The following is a 20,131-nucleotide window of genomic DNA, read 5'->3' as shown; positions in this document are numbered from 1 at the left end:
CTGGTGGGCCAGAGTGCGTGTGTGCGCATGCGTACACGGCAGAGGGGGCTTCTCTCTCCCCCCAGCCCCTCCCGTCCCCCTGCCTACCTAGTGTGCTGCCAAGAGGCAGAGGCTGGTGGCGGCAGTGGCGGAGGAAGAACAAGCAGCCCGAAAGGGTTGCTTTTGGGCTGCTCATTCCGCGGCCGCAGCAAAGGCAGAGGAGGAGGAAGGAGCAGCCCGAAAGGACCCTCATTCAAGTATAAGCCGAGGGGGGCTTTTTCAGCATAAAAAATGTGCTTAAAAATTCAGCTTATACTCAAGTATATACAGTACACAGATCTGAACACTAAACAACTGGCAGGTGTGCATTAATAGAAGCAAGGATGACACACAACTTTTTACTGTGGAGTTCTTTGCTCTCCTGCCTTCGTCACGTGCAGAGAGATACTACCCAACCCATTTGGATCATCAGCAACCGCCGTAAACCAAGAAGTGTAGCACCTGAGATTAAAGGTCTCCTATGTTTTTAAAAGAACATAGGAATACTTACCTTCTGTATCACTGGATGAGGACACACTTGTACAGAGCCATGGATGACAACACAACTGTCTCAGCCTGAGCAACACACCAAGAACATCTGCATAGTGGGTCAGGACACTTCTCTCACTGAAATACCTGCAGGATAATTTTGACATTAAATAAATCAAGTGTTACAGTTTAAATACTTGAGCTGTGATCCACAAATCCTCTGAATTCTGGCCCAATTCTCTCTTGTGCCATAATTAGAGAACTTTGCAGGATTTGTTAGGTCATATTTACCATACCATTAGTGTTGGAAACAGTAACTTAACCAAGGATTACAATCCAGGCTATCAAATGAGGCACCTCAGTATAAGGGGTGTGTAAATGTATGTGTATCTACTTTGCTTCCCATGTCATTTAACCCTCCATAATGGACTGAAAAAACAATGGCATTATCAGGAGCCACTTAGTTAAAATCTCATGCCCTGTTTTGAGAACAGCATTCTGCCTGACAATGCAGTTTTATTTGTATACAACAGACCAAGCAGTCACTGAACAGTTGCAGAAAATGTTCCCGTTTTCTCAACCATCCTTTTAATAATCCATGTTGCGAGTGATGAGTACTAATCTGATTAGTTTGTTAGTACTATTCCAACTGCAACAAAAACAGCTAATGTACTGGCCACTGAAGGAAGAATAGTTAAATTTCTACATAATCCAAAAACATGGGAGTCTTAATATTGTGCGCACACGCACACACGGACACACACACACATATATAAATAAAAGAGTGGGGATCATTTGTGTAATATTGGAAAAAGCATGGCATGCAATTAAATGCATTAGTAGAGTTACCTTAAATCAAGCAGTTAAAAGCATTATCATGATAATAACTTAAAAAAGGAGTAATGTGAAAAATGCAGTTAAAAAATTCAAGTAAGACAAGAAACCACAAAGGGGGGGAAAGGGAAGTCTAATATGTATATGAAAACTGAAAATAAAATTTATAAAAATAAATATATAAATTTGGGAGTCTTAATACTGCATGGAGTTTTATTATAATGGAATCTACAGAGCTGCAATCCTATACAGTGGTACCTTGGTTTAACAACAGCTTAGTTTATGAACAACTTGGATTAAGAACGCTGCAAACCCAGAAGTAGGTGTTTTGGTTTGTGAACTTTTCTTTGGAATAAGAACATGTTTTGCTTTCTGTTGAGTGTGTTCCATTTGTAAATTGAGTCCCCCACTGCTATGGGAAAGCACACCTCGGTTTAAGAATGCTTTGGTTTAAGAACGGACTTCCAGAACGGATTAAGTTCATAAACCAAGGTACCACTGTATACACTTACCTTGGAGTTAAATCCTACTGAATCCAACAGGGCTTATTTCTGAGTAGACGTATTTAGTATTGCATTATAAGACATGCAAGATAAAAAATCAGACTACAACAATTACTGAATGCAACCTAATGGAATTCTGTTCTTCCACTTAACAGCTGGCACTATTTACCTCTTAACAGCAGCAATGCTCTCGTTTTTCACAGAATGATACTTTTGGCTCTCTTCATCTGTAAGTGTAATATGCTGAATGAATACTTTGCGTTCCGGGAGCTTCAAAACTGGCTTCCCTTTAACTTTGCTTGTTTTAGTTCTTCGAAGTGTAATGCTGTTAATTAGGGATTGTAAACGCCTAGCAAGACAAAAGAAGCACACGTGAGGCTTTAACATCAGATATATTTTATATCTCAGTCGCTCAGTCTTGTATACCCAGTGAAAACTGAAAATTTTCTGTATTTTACTAAAAGAATTTTAAATGAAGTCTGTATTCTTCACACATCATTCAGTTTATGTATAATCCACTGATCTTTGTACTGATCTTTACAAAATGTACTTATCAAGAATATGTATTAGAAAACTAGAAACTAGAAATATTTTCTACTTAAGCCCTCCTTGATCTCCCATAGTGACAGGACGCTGGATTGTTCTGTGCCACCAGTCTCTATCTGTAAAAGGCTTCAGCTTTAGAAAGGAAAGAAGAGACCACAAATCCTTTAAGGAATTCTGAATAGGTGTGCCTAAAAGGAAGAAGAAAGACAAAACAAAAACATGCCACACATTATGATTACACCACATAAAATTCACTCAAAAACAAAAGTAAAGACTGGGTAAACAAAAAATATCCTTGTACAAGTATAAAAAACTTGCCAAAAATTATTTTGGCATATGTATCATTGTATCAGCTTGAATTCTTAGGTAAATATTATTATGTATTATTTAAAAAAATCACACCAAACTATTGCTAAGTACCACTCTACCATTAGTAGTTAGCTTCTGCTAGGCAAGTTTTTCAAAAATCAATTTCACATATTAAAACATTTGTTAATTTCCTATAAAGTTACATTTACATGAATCTGCCTTAAGATGATTGGCTGACTTGCAGGCTGATGGAAACCCACACACCATTGCAAGACTGTATCATTGATTATTATTTTGGATCAACACATTCTGGCACTAGATCCTGATGATTTTATTTCATGAATTAAAAATGGTTTTTTAAAAGCAGTGCCTCCTTGTAAATAATGAAGTCCCTCACTACTGCAAAATGCAACAGTTCTGGCATCTACTTTGCTTAGCTTTCGAAACATCTTTAGTCAGGTACAGTCATCACCTAAAAGACATAGAGCCTGATCAAAATAAGAGTTTACACTGAAAATAAATATTCTTGGGCTTAAACTGCATTGATGCATTTGTTTACAAAGCTGCATTTTCATTTTAATATTAATGTCAACCTCAATACTCCACTATAATCAGCAAGTTAAAAATGGGCTGGATCTCTGGATCATCAGCCCATATAACAGGGCTGGCAGAAGCTGACTTTTCAGCCTATTGTTTTTCCCACCAGTCCCGGAGTCCTCAATAAATGCTTCCCCGAGGGTCGGAGATGCTGTGGCACAAGAAAAGGGTGCGATGGCCGGCATTTCTCAGCCTAGGTGTCCCGGTTCAAACTATTATTCAGTTGTATAATTAAGTGAAAATTTAAACTTTAAGGCCAGGAACAATTGCTGTCCTGGGAGAGATGCTTTCTTTAATCTAAGTTTATGGGTTTGATCCCAGTAGTCCATTAAAACTAAACAGTGATAAGAGTTTGAATCTAGTCCAACCATGGCTTCAAATCAGGTTTTAACTGTAACACCATCAGTTCATGTACTAATTTCTTCACTGTTTGATGAGCAATTGAACTGTTCAGAACAGGAAGCAGCCACTTCAGCTGCATTTTTGCAGCTGAAATTTATGACTGGAAAAGTAAAAGCAGTGCTGGAGGCAAGCAGAAAAATACAGTCGAAAAGGTGCTTGCTCTCAGAGAGTTATCATCTGAAAGCGAGAAAATGTCTGCATATGCACTACAAATGCGGTTTTTTCCAGCAAAGACATTCATACCGCCCCCTGAGCAACATCAGGCCCTCAAAGCAGAAACAGCACTTCCATTGGAATAGGACAGTAGTTTTGGCTGCTTCTCTGGATGGCTCCAATGCCAAGCAGCTAGTATGATCAGAAGGGAAGCAAATACAGATGTTGCATGCCTAGCAGAACTGCTCTTGCATCTCTTACATGCTGCTAAACTCCACATGCTCAGGAGCAGCTGCAGACAGGGTGCTGCTGCACTGCCACCCTTCCAAAAGTGAGGTCTCTACTGTTTGCCAGGATGGTGCAGGAGCGGGTCAGAGTGGCAGAGTGGCAGCCCAGAGTGCCACATTGGCTCTGCTGATCTGTCCATACAAGCCCTGACCTTGCTACTGCCCTGCCCCATCCTGCTAAGTGGAAGCAACAGTGCTGTCGATAGGGTGGTGTAGTACTATCCCACTGCACTGATTGCTCCTGCCTGGGCTGAAATTTGCTAATTGAATGCTCCCTGGAGGGAGGAGTGCATACACACGTGCCCCAAAGCAAGTAGCAAGCTACAATCTTAACTAAAGCAATTTTACAGAGTGCAAAACAAACTAAGAGACATAATGAATCACAGTACTGTTGAAAAATCTTACTGAAATCAGTAAGCTGTTCAACAAGCATAACACTTATAGTCAATTAACACGGTGCTGCAGTGTTCTCCCTTTGCAATAATTACCTGTCAAAATCCATCTTCTTTGTGCATCTAGGTCCAGTACAGCTTTTGTCTGTTGAGCATTTGGATTTCGTATTGTGTGTCCTTCATCCAACACCACTCTCAGCCATTTTAATTTGTGTAAAGGGCTATTACCTCTGGCCTAGAACAAAATTTAAATAATGGCTGTAGTACTTTAAGGATATAAGTAAACTCTGTAAAATAAGCAGTGACTTAAAAAAACTAAAAGAAACCATTTTGCTTTCATTCTCTGTTCCAGAAGAATATACGTAACCTTTATGAAGAGGAATAGAGGACGTCAGCTACATCAAGCGTGCATGAAGGCCTGGAAGCCAAATCACTTTTGCTGCTTCACTGAAAATCCAGCCCAATTAATGCAAGAGGCATTACAAGGACAATTTCAACCAATAAAAATACTCAAGGAAGGTGCAAGTGCAGAGGGTGTGTGGCCTAGAAAGAGCCCCACGAGCCAGACAGAGGGACCTGGAGGGCCACACTTGCCCCCAGATCACAGGTGTGTGTATGTACACACACACATGCACAGTGTAAGATATGGGAAATTATTTGAATGGCTTAAATATAGCATGCTCTACTTACAGTTCACATCTAAAGCAGATACTACACAGATTTCTTAAATTTATTCCCATGACAGTCATCAGAACGTATCAATAGAACTGTTAGTCATATTATTTAAAATAAAGCAGCAGCTAAGCAACTGGAGTTTTGTCTTTAAGGGACAGAGAAAATGGAAGTGTAATACAGGCCCTATTTCACTCCAGAAAGAGCTTTTGTTTATTTAACAGGATTACAATCGCTAAACTTCTAAGCAGTTTACATAACATATAAAGTTGACCAAAAATAAAATCAAAACATAAACAGAATAAGTAGTTTCAAATATATATATATAACACACACATACAAACACACATTACAAAATAAAATTGCATAATAAAATACACATCCCATTTACATGACTGGACATGCTTGCCTAAACAAAAACATTTTTAGCAGGTGCCAAAAACAGCTCAGTATTTTACAAGTGTTTCTACTGGAGCTGTATGAGAAAAGCCAAAGTTTTCTACTCTATTTCCAAGGGTGAGCACCCACATCAAGATGCAATTAATAACATCACCTAAGAAATGGGAAGAGGAAGGCAAGATTGTGTCAGCTGCTTAAACAGACAAAAAAGTCACAACCAGCTGGCACTGCACCACCACACATAGTCCCAGTATTACTATCCAGTCTGAGCCGTATTCTCTCTCCACCGCAATCACCCCCACACCCCAAATATAAGTTGCAACTTAAAAATGCTGTAAAACATTTGCTACTTGAGCATGTGCTTTTAAAACTGCTATACTGCTACTTAAGGCATGAACGCCCAATACACAGTGGACCTGTTTTTAAATGCCCACATCTACATTTACAAAGATCAGTCTCCACTTAACTTCCTTAAAAGGTATGCAATTCTCAGAACTGACATCATTTTCAAGCTCTAAGAGCAGGAACCAAATGTTTATCTTTCTGTTGCCCAGCTGGAAAACATGAAAGCCTTGAGAGCTTCCAGGTACAGAATTTCACTTATTTTTACTACTCCTTCTGCAACAGCTGACTTAGAATAACATCCGAGTTATTTCCAAGCTATCCATTACAGTAATTTAAGCACTTAATGCCAGGTAGAACAAGACTCCAAGAGTTGTAGCCAACTAAGTTGTACTCAGAGGAGACCCACTGAAAATCAATGAACTCAAGTTAGTCACGTCTATCAATTTCAGTGGGTCTGCTCTGAATATGACTTAGTTGGATAGAATCCCAAAAAACTTACAGTATAATAAAACATAGCAACCTACATGAAAGTGCATCATAGTGCAGCTAGAGTATAATGAACACCTCAAGTATAAAACATTAAACTGTTTCAAGATAAAAGCATAGAAACCATTAGTGACTGGAAGCCATTAGAAACTAAAACACCTGGGCGGGAGTAAAAGAGAACATTTGCCATCTCATCCCACTTTCTACCAACTGGAGACACCAGAAAATATTAAAGCCTATTTTCTCTGTGCATATGCTTAGAACTGCAGATTCACAGAGGAACCCTGCCCCTGTAGTTGTCAAGAGCGCCAGTTTTATCCGGCACCCATCTGGGGAAAGAGGTCAAGGGTGATGATATGAGATGAGCAATGGCAGTTTATGTTTGAGGACGCCCCTCTGCAAGACAAAAACCTCCTTCGTATATACAGCGGTACCTCGGGTTAAGTACTTAATTCGTTTCGGAGGTCCGTTCTTAATCTGAAACTGTTCTTATGGGACCTCCTGCTGCCGCCGCGCCACCAGAGCACGATTTCTGTTCTCATCCTGAAGCAAACTTCTTAACCTGAGGTACTATTTCTGGGTTAGCGGAGTCTGTAACCTGAAGCGTATATAACCCGAGGTACCACTGTATATGCTTGTTCTGAACTAAAGACTCATACAATGGGAAAAGCAGATTACATGTTTCAAAAAACAAAAGGAATACGATGGAGCATTTGGCATTGATTTGAAAAAAGCTTAATATTAGGTTGTATTTTAGAACAAAAGTCAACTATTTATGATGTATAAACTGATTGTCTTTATCTTGCTGCAACTTTTCACCATACTTACTCCATAGTCACTAGCTAAAATGTTGTAAGTTGTTAATACAACATCCTGTCTTGAAAGTACCGCTGGATCTTTGCTGCGCTCCGAGCCATAGTAAACGTAAATGTTCAAGTGAACGCCCGGATCCACGTGTTGTTCAAACTGATCCTGAAATAAAAATTAACCAGATGGTTGTGATTAACTGATGGCTCAACAACTGTCGTCTGTCAAGAGGTTTCTAAGCTATACTACAGTCAGGAACATAGGAATGATAACCCTTGGTGCATCTAAAAAAAGGTAAAGGGACCCCTGACCATTAGGTCTAGTCGTGGCTGACTCTGGGGTTGCGGCGCCCATCTCGCATTATTGGCCGAGGGAGCCAGTGTACAGCTTCCAGGTCATGTGGCCAGCATGACTAAGCCGTTTCTGGCGAACCAGAGCAGTAAACGGAAACGCCGTTTACCTTCCCGCTGGAGCGGTACCTATTTATCTACTTGCACTTTGATGTGCTTTTGAACTGCTAGGTTGGCAGGAGCAGGGACTGAGCAACGGGAGCTCACCCCGTTGCGGGGATTCGAACCGCCGACCTTCTCATCAGCAAGTCCTAGGCTCTGTGGTTTAACCCACAGCGCCACCCATGTCCCCTTGGTGCATCTAGCTCAGTACTATATTCACTGACTGGCAGTGGCTCTGCATCTTTCAGAAAGGAGGCACTCCCAACTCTACCTGGAAATGCTAGGGATTGAACCTGGGACCTTCTGCAGGCAAAGCAGATGCTCTACCACTGAGCCACAGCCCTTCCTGATAGAGCACAGTAAGAGTAAGCCTAATTCAGATTTATTGAGACTACAATGGAAGTTGTTCTGCTGAAAAAAAATGAGAGCAACTTGCATACTGTAGTTTCAAGGCTGGAGGCACAGTCAACATTAGAAATACCCAACCCAATCAGTTCATCATCAACCGCCTTATATTATATTACTCTGGCTGCAATTCTATGTTTACCTTAGAATAAGCCCCAATGAATTCAATAGAATATATGAATAAATATGATTGCGCTTTAAATCTTTAGGCTGTATTAAAATTCTAATCCCCATATATCTTCACTTTAACATTCTTTTTAGAAGTTAAGATGCCATATTTTTATCTTAGAAAAGCACAATTGTTTAAATTTAACACCTACAATCCAGTTACTTAGGACAGAAAGTGGACAAATGATCAGTGTTGTCCCCAGTGTCTCTTCACCTTCATTTTTCTTATGCTGAATAGTAACAACACCTTTGAAGAGGAAAAACAATAATTAGCAATGTAACTGCACAGTGATTACTTCCATGTAGTCCTCTTTAGATGTATCCAGTCAATTTGCAATTATTTACTATCATTTCTAATCCTAAGTATGTATTATTCCCATTTTTGCTTTAACTACTGCATAGGACTCCAATCATTTACACCAGTAGTTCCCAATTAGCTAAGTATTGCAGACCCCCCTCTTTTTCAAAAGCCAAGCCATGGACCCCTTACTTCTGAAAATTTTGATACCTCTATGATAGTTTTTGTTATATTAATGGTGCCACAGAGCCCCTGGGTGGGTTACATAGAGCCCCTGGGGTCTGCATACCACCAGCTAGGAATCATTGCTTTACACGGTTCAATCAGTCCAGAAGTTTCAGGTGTCTTTCTTTCCTTCCCAACTATAGGCTTGTTAAAAAGTATACTGTGTAGCATTTTGTGTTAAGTGGCATTGTAAAAGGAAAAACTTAATAGTTTGGATACCTTTTTTCTTTGTCTTTTTTGAAGAAATGGCTGGTTCCTCAAGAGCAGAAGCAAATGCTTTATCCTCTTGAATATCACAAAAAGCTGTGAAAATGTTTTATAACTAAATAGTCACATACATTTGAAAAAAGTTCCTGTTTAAATTAGTTAAAATAAGATTAATTTGAAAAGCTGTTCATTCAATCATGTGAGCACTCGTGCACATACTATCCGTGCATTGTCTTCTGGGTATAAAGAAGATGAGAACTATAGGTTTAGCCACCACAATTAATACAGATATTACAGATCATAGATCAAAGATTATTCTTCCTAGCTTAGAGCCAGTCCTGATTCAACTAGACCACAGGCCAGTTAATTCAAATACCTAAAGCAGCCCATCCATAAGCAAAGCGACAATGTGCAAACACACATTCACTTGCACCATGCCAACAACTATATGTTATGCACCAGTATATGTTTAAGTTCTGCAAAAAGTCACACACACTCTCTGTTAGAAAGGCCTCATTAGGATACTGTTATCAGGTTTCATTGGGAAGGGGGAACAATAACTTTTTGATAGTAGTATTTTTTAAGTATTAGCATCATACCTTTTCTTCTCTTTCTTGTTGCTGGATGCGTTTTTTGCACTTTGGCTGGGAAAACAAGAAAAGTGTTAACACAGTGTGGAAATCAATAAAGTTGTTAAAACAAATATAATGACCCCCCAAAAAATAAGTGAAGCTCACTTTCCATTATTTCTGTGTTCTGCTCTTCAGGCTCTGAGTCACTGCTTACTGTATACTTTGGCTTTTTGCCCATAGCTCTAAAGCATTTAGAAAGCAAAAGGATTACAATGAATAGAGGATTTCACAAGCGTTTATCTGATCATTTAGATTGATAGGGTATAGAGATAAATTTACCAAACAGTAGCATTGAAGAGAAATTACGCTAGTCACCAAACGGGCCAGAATAAAGATAACCTTGCAACATGTTTCGCACATCTAAAAAACTCATTTGATTTTACTCCAGAAAGCAACCTCTCTCCCAAGAAACACCCCCTCTCACACACAGGGGAGGGGGAAGAGAACAGTTCAGAAGTAGTTTGTAATTGACTTATAAGAACAGATAAAATCTGCTTACCTCTTTGGATGGGTTCTGGATGACTGAGATGGAAGAGACTCACTCTCCTTTGTATCAGAAGCATTCAGCTGCAGGCCAATTCTGGGTGCTTAACAAAACAAAAAACACCCCATGATTTCTCTAATAACTTATTATTAGTTAATTAATTTAATTAATTAATTAATTAATTAATGTTGTATACCACCCTATCCAGTAGATCTCAGGGCAGTTCACAACATTAAAATCATGGTGCAAGAAATGGAAAATACATAATAAAAATAAATACAAAATAAAAATAAAAGCAAAGGCAAAGGCAAGCCAATAATTCCCCTTTCCACAACACGTCATAAATTTAAGCTACTGGTGATCAATTAGGATATTTAATGTAAAAAAATAATTTCTTAAATTAACTTCTACTGAAAGTTGTCATTTGACTGAATTCAAAACAAATGTGATTAGTTTCCAGATCAAAATTACCTTCTTGGTCATTTTTCACAGCAGGAACACATTTCTAAAAGAAAAATAAACACACTGAAATGGCGTCTAAAATTTAGTTTAAAAACAAAACAAATCTTATGGAAATTAGTTGAAACAGACTTGAAAGAACACGTGGCTAGCACAGCTCTTCAAAGTACCAGTTAGTACGTTTTCCACTACTTCAGACAGTTCCAGTTATTCAGATAATACACTCACCTCAATCAATCAAGGTTTCCCAAAATTTACAATAAGCTGTAATTTCTAAAACACTGTATATTTTAGATCCTCCCTGTAAATTAAGAATACAGTTTGTTTGTTTGAATTTGTTCCTTGTTTTCTAATTGGCTGCTACTGTTGTCCCATCTTCTCCAGAAGATTGCAACATTCGGACCATTTTCTCTGTGATTTTAAGTCTCTTTCTTGAAGTACAGTACAGGGTTGGTACATGGTGTCTACTTAGGAAGCACCCTCTAGTGGCCTTATGGATTTATACTGAATGCATCAGACATGTTGCCCAGAAACATAGCATTTTTAGGGCATTACAATATTTTTTGTTCAGAAATGCAACAAAACAATTCCAATATGCCCCAAATGTTAACTAATCTAAGCCAACTAGCAACTAGGTAAATTTATACATCTATGTACTTTTGAGAACAACCTGTAAGAAAAAAGATTACTGAAGATGGCACTTGCTGCTGGAGACACTTTCTACTTTGCTAGAATTTCTGACAAAATGTGGCGCTTATCCTACAGAAGAATTTAGGCTGCAATCCTATACTTGCTAAGTTCCACCGAAATCAGGACACACAGAATTGTGAGGCATGGCTATTTATATCTGCTCTCTCTTATTCTGGACAGAAGTGATCCATATCTACACAAATACCTCCTTCTGGAAAACTGCCAAATCCTGAACCTTCTGAAGAGCCTTTTCTTTGGGGCTGCTTTTGGTAGCCTGGATAAAACTTACTGCACAAGAGGTGATAGAACACATTTTATTTACAGTTTTTATTTTGGTATTTTTGTTTTTTTTAAGAAACTGAGTCGTAGGGATGGCTTGGCTAAAAGTCCAAGTAACACGTAGAATTAAAATAAATTAAATTCACATATATACTGTATATAGAGAACAAGACCAAATATTCTACAAGAACATCAGTGACATATCATTCCTTCTTTCTTGCTTTACATATCTGCATTATTTTTGTCTTATAAATATGAGAAGTTGGAACTGATACAATTCAAGCAGGGGTCCGGTATTAACAGTAAATTACCTTAATAGGAAATATCTTCAGTTGATCACTTTTCTTTCTAACAGGAAGAGGTTTGCCGCCATGGAAGTTGCTAAGTATCACAGCTATCGTAGTAAGTGTTTTACCCTAAAATACATTGAACAATTTATTAACGTTGTTTCATATGATAAGTTTGTATTATTTATTTCTTTTATATACTGCCTTCCTCAAAGGAGCTGAAGGAGGCATACATGCTTCTTCCCACTTTTATTGTCATAATAAACCTGTGAGGTAGGTCAAGTGAGACGCAGTGACTGCCCCAAAGTCACCCACCGAGTTTTGCAGTTGAGTAGGGATTTGGATCCTGCCAACCTAGCAGTTCGAAAGCACGTCAAAGTGCAAGTAGATAAATAGGTACCGCTCCGGCGGGAAGGTAAATGGCATTTCCGTGTGCTGCTCTGGTTCGCCAGAGGCTTAGTCATGCTGGCCACATGACCCAGAAGCTTTATACGCCGGCTCCCTCGGCCAGTAAAGCGATATGAGTGCCGCAACCCCAGAGTCAGTCACGACTGGACCTAATGGTCAGGGGTCCCTTTACCTAGGGATTTGAACCTGTATCTCCTCAGTTACAGCCTGACACTCTAGCCCAGGGGTAGGCAACCTAAGGCCCGGGGGCCGGATGTGGCCCAATCGCCTTCTTAATACAGCGTGTTTTTACATGAGTAGAATTTGTCATTTTATTTAAAATGCATCTCTGGGTTATTTGTGGGGCAAAGGAATTTATCCTTTTTTTCTTCTTTTTTTCAAAATATAATCTGACCCACCACATGATCTGAGGGACGGTGGACCAGCCTACAGCTGAAAAAGGTTGCTGACCCCTGCTCTAACCACTACACCACACTGGCTCCCAGAGGCAACATTCTAATATGACAATTACCAAGCCCATGTCATCTGCCAATATTCCTCCAAGAACATTTTCTGGCCGCGTTTTTTCAGCAAAGTTGGTAATTGTATTGTAGAAGTAGTTTTCCCTCTCTTCCCAAAATGGAGGCAACTCCTTGTTGTTCTCACGTGAAATCATCCAAGCCAAAGCTTGCTTCTGATGTGGAAGTAAAGGAGTTACAACAGCCTGGAAAATTAAGGTGTCATATTATACAAATTTCCGTAACAGAAACCACAACCTGTAGCTGAGAACTTACTAGCATTTTGCCAGTGTTTAACGTGTGCACTAACACACTATCAATGTGACGTGCTGGATATATTACCTTTGCTGCTTCTACTTCACGTGTTTTATCATCTTCCTTCAGATCTTCAAAGAGTTTGTCAAATTCAGTCTTGAGCTAGAATTGTACAGAGAAGTTAGACGAGGTAATATACCCCAAAGCTCTACTCCTATTAAAAGGAGAGTTTAAAGTTCTAAAGTACATTCAGCAACTCAAATTCTAACAATAAACATGCATTGTACCTGTTCAGTTGTCATTTGTACAGCAGCGTGGACCGGAGCACTGTAACTTGTTCCAGCTTTGCCGTATTTCTTGCTAGTCCCAACGCTAAATTCTGAAACTGAGTATCATTTTTAAAAGGGGAAGGGGGGGGGGAGTAATCAATGACTGCAAATGCTCTCCCATCATCAGTAGACCAAAACTGCTTTATATTTACAGAGATTGATGTGATCCAAAAGAAGAGAAGTGATCCAAGAGAAGTTTAATAAGCTAAGAAATGCTTCATGTTTTGATTAAAGGAATTTCTGGGCTGCATCAATAGGAGTATAGCATCTAGATCAAGGGAAGTAATAGTGCCACTGTATTCTGCTCTGGTCAGACCTCACCTTGAGTACTGTGTCCAGTTCTGGGCACCACAGTTCAAGAAGGACACTGACAAACTGGAACGTGTACAGAGGAGGGCAACCAAAATGGTCAAAGGCCTGGAAACGATGCCTTATGAGGAACGGCTAAGGAAGCTGGGCATGTTTAGCCTGGAGAAGAGGAGGTTAAGGGGTGATATGATAGCCATGTTCAAATATATAAAAGGATGTCACATAGAGGAGGGAGAAAGGTTGTTTTCTGCTGCTCCAAAGAAGCGGACACGGAGCAATGGATCCAAACTACAAGAAAGAAGATTCCACCTAAACATTAGGAAGAACTTCCTGATAGTAAGAGCTGTTCGACAGTGGAATTTGCTGCCAAGGAGTGTGGTGGAGTCTCCTTCTTTGGAGGTCTTTAAGCAGAGGCTTGACAACCATATGTCAGGAGTGCTCTGATGGTGTTTCCTGCTTGGCAGGGGGTTGGACTCGATGGCCCTTGTGGTCTCTTCCAACTCTATGATTCTATGATTCTATTATTCTATTCTATGATTCTATTATGTATATGTATAAAATATTTATTTAACTTACTTTTTCCTGGAGGAGCTAATTTAAAGCCCTGCATTTGTAGTCGATCAAGAACCGCTTGCTTATTTTCTGCTTTCCCCCAAAAACTCAACTGTACTGGCATAGTGAAAGTATTCTTTGCTCCAGAAGGAACAACCCTAGACAAAAGGAAAAACATTACATTATTACATTTATACCCTGCCCTTCCTTTTGAAAAACCAAAACACTAGGACAGCATACAGTGCACACAAACAGCTGGGTTTTTTTATCTTTACAACAAACGTGTGTGGTATGTTCGACTGAGAAACTGACTGGATCAAAGTTGCCAAGTAAGCATCATACTTGGGTGGAGATTTGAATCTCAGCCTCATCAGTTCTAGTTTTACCTATAACTATCACAACCCTAAAATGAACTATAAAAGGAGCCTAGAATGCAATGGAAAGGGAATGAAGGGGCAAGAAGGGCGGCGGGACTGATTTTAAGAGCGGAGAGAATTAAGCGAACCACCTGTTTCTACTATTTACATATACAATACTACTGCCGAATCAATATGTTAGTGTTCTTGTTGTTTAGTCGTTTAGTCGTGTCCGACACTTTGTGACCCCATGGACCAGAGCACGCCAGGCACTCCTGTCTTCCACTGCCTCCTGCAGTTTGGTCAAACTCATGTTCATAGCTTCGAGAACACTATCCAACCATCTCGTTCTCTGTCGTCTCCTTCTCCTTGCACCCTCCATCTTTCCCAACATCAGGGTCTTTTCCAGGGAGTCTTCTCTTCTCATGAGGTGGCCAAAGTATTGGAGCCTCAGCTTCAAGATCTGTCCTTCCAGTGAGCACTCAGGGCTGATTTCCTTAAGAATAGAGAGGTTTGATCTTCTTGCAGTCCATGGGACTCTCAAGAGTCTCCTCCAGCACCATAATTCAAAAGCATCGATTCTTTGGCGATCAGCTTTCTTTATGGTCCAGTTCTCACTTCCATACATCACTACTGGGAAAACCATGGCTTTAACTATACGGACCTTTGTCGGCTTGTTAGTAGTATGCTTCAAAAAGGTATGGAAATTCAGTGGCAAAAATTAATTAAATTTAAAGGTAGGGAAAACCTTGGTCTTTAAAACCTAACCTTAATTCTGCAATGCTTCAGGAGATAGTACAGTAACTATTACCTATATATCTGGTCTCAGTTCTAAACCTCAATGAACTTATCAATCTGATTCAGTAAACCACTTCATGTTTGCGAGTTTGTTTACACTATACTATACCTGTTCAAGATAAGCCACCAGCACAACCAGCAATCAGATACTGAGACTTCTTAGTTTATAGAGTTTGCTTCCTGCAAATCGTGATTCTACTTCCAGATATCCCACTTTATTTATTAGAGACTAGTTTTAGTGGCACAATCAGAATGATTCACATCATGTAAACAGCAGCAAACTTTTATTTTCACTAACTACTACCAATGGACTGCTGTTCAAGAAAACAACAGGAGAAATAGCCCTACATTTACTTACTTACCCCTCCACCACTGCCAACTTGTTGTCCATGATGTATGCCAATGATGCTGCCAGCTCTTTTTTGATGTGGCCTACCTGGTCTCCATTCGCATTATTTACTTTTACAGCATTCTTGTCATATGCGTTGTTAGGCTCTCTCTGGAGTGCAACCATTTCATTATTATTGACCTGCAAAATTAGCCTTCACGTTATTTAAAATGTACAAAATACACAATAAAATACACAAAATACAAAATATCTTTAAAACACTGTTAAGTCACTTTTTGCTTCCAATGTTTTTTACAGCAATATTAAACACAATGAAATTTCAATGTAATAAAATCATCCATATGCCATTGCTCAGAGAGCAGCTGAAATTTCTTTAACGTTGCAAAAGAATTTGAATATGACAGCCTAACTTGAAGTGAAGGTGGAAACTGTTCAATTCATTTTGGAGAAAAATGCAAAAGCCCTTGTTCTAACAGGAAATTTTTACAGTACTAGAAACATTCTGTATATAAGCTAAAGAAGGATTAAGGATTTCCCTCAACATTTCAGGTACATTAAACTTCAGAGCAGTCTTTAGCCTCAGTACCCAAGTGTATAATCAAAGTTGGAACATTATAATATGCTACAGTGTTTCAACTTAAAGAAATACACTTCTTTGTACAATTAACACGTTGGGAATCTGATATAAGATACACACACAGTGGAAGTGTGGATCTTGCTTGCAGTACCAGTCACCTCACCAAAGTAGAGTAAGGTCCAAATCTGTTGTAGAATACGCTCAGTGAACAGCTCTGGATGAAGTTATACACACAAAAATAAGTTCCACCTTGAAGATTTTTATATTACAAACCACCCTGCAATCCACAGATGAAGAGTGCTATAGAAATTTAATTACCTCACCTCAACTGAATTTGAGACAGAGGGGAATTCCATAATCAAGGCACCACTATCAAGAACATCTATTTACAGCCTTAACCCATCAAATGATGTGACTACTTGCAATCATACTTTAAATTTGGGTTTGCCCAGTTCACATGTAAAACAGGAGTAAAGGTAAAGGTAAAGGGGACCCCTGATCATTAGGTCCAGTCGTGACCGACTCTGGGGTTGCGGGGCTCATCTCGCTTTATTGGCCAAGGGAGCCGGCGTACAGCTTCCAGGTCATGTGGCCAGCATGACTAAGCCGCTTCTGGCGAACCAGAGCAGTGCACGGAAACGCCGTTTACCTTCCCGTCAGAGCGGTACCTATTTATCTACTTGCACTTTGACGTGCTTTCGAACTGCTAGGTTGGCAGGAGCTGGGACAGAGCAACGGGAGCTCACCCCGTCGCGGGGATTCGAACCACCAACCTTCTGATTGGCAAGTCCTAGGCTCTGTGGTTTAACCCACAGCACCACCCGCGTCCCTCTGTGGGGCTATTTAAAAGGCAAACAATATTAATACCCCCATCGGTGCCATCACTCTTCCCCCTTCCTACATAATCCTTTTCACAGGTAAGCCCTATTTACTTACTCATTAGCCACCATGGCTAATGGTCAGGATTTGTGAGTCCAACAACCTTTGATGGACACTACATTGTCAAAGGTTAGCCATCCCTAAATTACCCCCCCCTCGGAATTACAATTAAAGTGCAAATTACTTAATGCTTCAGTCGCCTCTGCTCATTACAGGAAGTACAAACAACCTAGTTATCTAGAATTTATATAACATACCTAGTTTTTCCTTTCAAGCAATCTAGTTCTCAGTTACTAATTTGTATTCCTCCTGTACTTACCACTCCTGTATAATACCGCAATCCAACCACATTGCCTCTCAGAGTTCCAAATAAGATAGCTGAATCTGTATCTTCTTCAGTCACCATAGTAACATCTGATCCCATAAGGTCTTCTAGGCTGGGATAAAATTCTCGAGTAAAAGCATTGTAATGCCGATCTCCATATATATCAGGATCCAATTCCCATTCAAAATTGCTGCAAAAAAAGAAGAATTTTTAAAGAACTTCATTTGGAATTGTTTGGTATTGGAGGCAGGGTGTTCAATTGATAGGTCACTTCCTAGTTTACAGATATGAGCTCTTTTGAAATACCTTCATGGGCAGAAATGAAAGCTGCTCAAAGACATAGCTGGAGAAATGTTTTGATTCAGCTGGGATTAGGCTTAAATCTATTTCAACCTACCCCAAATGACTGGCTGTTGCAGGGTGAGGAATTAAGAAGGGGATATGGAGAGGCCAATACCCTGACCAGAAGCTGCACACTGTAACATTTTGTTGTTTAATCTGTACTATCTTTTTAATAATCAGAAGGAACTATGGTTTGTACACATTTGGCAACCAATACTGCAATCTTTGACATCTTTGAAGTTGGCACTTTTTAAGCAATTCACAAAAAAGGGGAAAAAATCCCACACACACATGTGGGAGAAAGTGTCTAAGTGAGTTCAAAATCTCCCCCCAACCCACCCCCAAATGTGGGGAGGAGAACACAAATTAAACAGAACACAAAGAAACCTTTAGCACAAACAGTTCAGATAACCTTCATGGCTACTACTATCTCAACAAGGTAAACTCGTCAACAGTTAGCCAACCCGCTAGCAATTAACCTACCCATCAAACTTACAATCAGTTATGAATTCAAAACATGTAGACCTTAGGCAAATCTCTCTCGACATCTGCTACCCATTTATGGAACAAAAAAAACCTACTTCAAGACAGTAGTGAAAGAATGATGAGTTCAAAGAAAGGAATGTGATATGTTCCACATTAGACAATAATCTTGGGACTGTGAGACCAAATAAGTTTTTGTGTTACTGGAAATGGTGACTCTTTGCAGAAATTACACTATTCTATGCTTAATATCCCCTTTCTGAGTGCCTGAAATCTACTATACAGACCGAACTAGACATGACAAATTCTATCCCAATTCAGTATAAAATGTGGGTCGCAATTCTTTTTAAAGCAAAAGGGGTGTGCATATGTGCAGTAAACACTTTTATCCTCAGCCGAGTGTCGATACCAAGAAGCACACTTGGGAGAAAAACACTGGATGATAAGAGTAGCAGCAGCCATAAGAAGGCAAGCGCCAAGAGTGTGATGAAGGGTTTGCTCCCTCTCATGCTCTGAAAATCAAACCACACACATCCTGCTTTTATAAGCAATTAGGGCAAACACGGGTATGAAGAAATGGGTCTGTCAGCGCTGCATCAATGTTACTTCCGAGATGCAGTTGGTGCAGCACCAAACATACTTGGACAGGCGTGCCAACTTGAATAAAATATTGGGGAGCCCAGGTAAGCACCACCCCACATTACTGACCACATGATGCGGCTCACACACCCCATTTGAATGGCAAGGTCCACCAACTTGGGGGGACAACCCACTTAAATATTTTATTGGGGGAACAAAGGGACCATGGTCCCTAGGAGTTGGCTCCTGTGTACTCGAAGAAGAAATGTGAGAAAGAAAGAAATTATTAGACCAGAAGGAAGAGGTGGGTCAAACCGGAAATGCAAGGGCCAGGAGTGAGAACAAAGTCCTTGATGATAAACAGAGTCCCGGGAAACACCGTACTTGAGCACATATATCGATCGGGGTTAAGTTCTTGTGACACAGACCTTTCCTTTACCCTAGCTTAGTAACACAGCACTTAACCAAATTTATTTTCTTCTTTTTGGGGGGGAAGAAGGCTCCTGGACGCTTGTTAGCATTTTTGAAATATTTATTGTGCTGATTACCATTATTATTATTATTATGCAAAACCAAATTACAGGCTGGGACTGCAGCACAAGGCACCGCGCCAGGCAGCCGAAGAGCTTCCCCATCAGTCCCCGACCAGCAGGGCAAGCCCTGCCTAAAGAGGCAGAAGGAGCACGACCGGTCCCGTCCCCATAACTCGAGAGGCCTAGTGGAAAAGCGGCAGGGGAGGCGGAGGCAGAAATGAGGGGCAACTGCAGCCCCTTCGAGTCAAGGCCTCCTTTCGGGGAGTGGACGCGGGAAGAGCCCCACCCCCACCCCCGCGCGCGCTTCGTCCCATTTATAATTCTTCCCTGCCTAGGCCCTCGGGGACCCGCCCCGCGCCCCACACACACAAAAAAACCCCACCTCATGAACCTCCAAGCCATGACGCGGCCGCCGGACTCCTAAAAGCCGCTCTGGCAACGCCCCGCAAGAGCGAGAGGACCGAAAAAGCCCGCCACGCGAACGTCGCCGGGTGCAGAACCCGCACAGCCGCCTCTCAGCTTCCACAGTCAGCCAACCCGGTTAAGGCGAGAAGCCGCAGCTCCCAATCCGCGAAGCTGGGCGGGCCGACCTAGAATGCCCGCTGCCGAATGGTTGCTCTCACCCATCACTCGCTTCCGCCCGTCCAATGAAGCAGGCCGGGAAGGATGGGCCCGCCCGCCGCGCGAGAGGGGTTATGGGGGCGGGGCAGCTCGGGTTTCCGAAACCAAAAGAGC

At 40.6% G+C, this 20,131-nt stretch overlaps 1 protein-coding gene and 1 long non-coding RNA gene across 2 annotated transcripts in view; both read right to left on the bottom strand.

The window, feature by feature from the left end:
• Positions 1-20,077, bottom strand: part of HLTF (helicase like transcription factor) — a 29,285-nt gene extending 9,208 nt beyond the window's left edge. The window contains exons 1-19 of the mRNA XM_083442658.1: positions 19,779-20,077; positions 17,454-17,649; positions 15,692-15,858; positions 14,200-14,333; positions 13,273-13,370; positions 13,073-13,147; positions 12,745-12,936; positions 11,850-11,954; positions 10,582-10,615; positions 10,126-10,213; positions 9,732-9,808; positions 9,594-9,638; positions 9,007-9,090; positions 8,417-8,511; positions 7,261-7,404; positions 4,627-4,765; positions 2,443-2,578; positions 2,014-2,193; positions 530-654 (exon numbers count right to left, since the gene is read on the bottom strand). Of these exons, the coding sequence (XP_083298784.1) occupies positions 530-654; positions 2,014-2,193; positions 2,443-2,578; positions 4,627-4,765; positions 7,261-7,404; positions 8,417-8,511; positions 9,007-9,090; positions 9,594-9,638; positions 9,732-9,808; positions 10,126-10,213; positions 10,582-10,615; positions 11,850-11,954; positions 12,745-12,936; positions 13,073-13,147; positions 13,273-13,370; positions 14,200-14,333; positions 15,692-15,858; positions 17,454-17,649; positions 19,779-19,798 (2,134 nt within the window). The 5' untranslated portion in view covers positions 19,799-20,077. The remainder of the gene's footprint in view (positions 1-529; positions 655-2,013; positions 2,194-2,442; positions 2,579-4,626; positions 4,766-7,260; positions 7,405-8,416; positions 8,512-9,006; positions 9,091-9,593; positions 9,639-9,731; positions 9,809-10,125; positions 10,214-10,581; positions 10,616-11,849; positions 11,955-12,744; positions 12,937-13,072; positions 13,148-13,272; positions 13,371-14,199; positions 14,334-15,691; positions 15,859-17,453; positions 17,650-19,778) is intronic.
• Positions 1-20,131, bottom strand: part of LOC310678760 — a 204,263-nt gene that overhangs the window by 173,420 nt on the left and 10,712 nt on the right. The window lies entirely within an intron of this gene.

The sequence above is a fragment of the Podarcis tiliguerta genome (assembly GCF_965153285.1).
Source record: "Podarcis tiliguerta genome assembly, chromosome: 5".
NCBI classification, from domain to species: Eukaryota; Metazoa; Chordata; class Lepidosauria; order Squamata; family Lacertidae; genus Podarcis; species Podarcis tiliguerta.
Note: the sequence above shows the minus strand (reverse complement) of the source record. Positions and strands in the feature narration are given on the sequence as shown.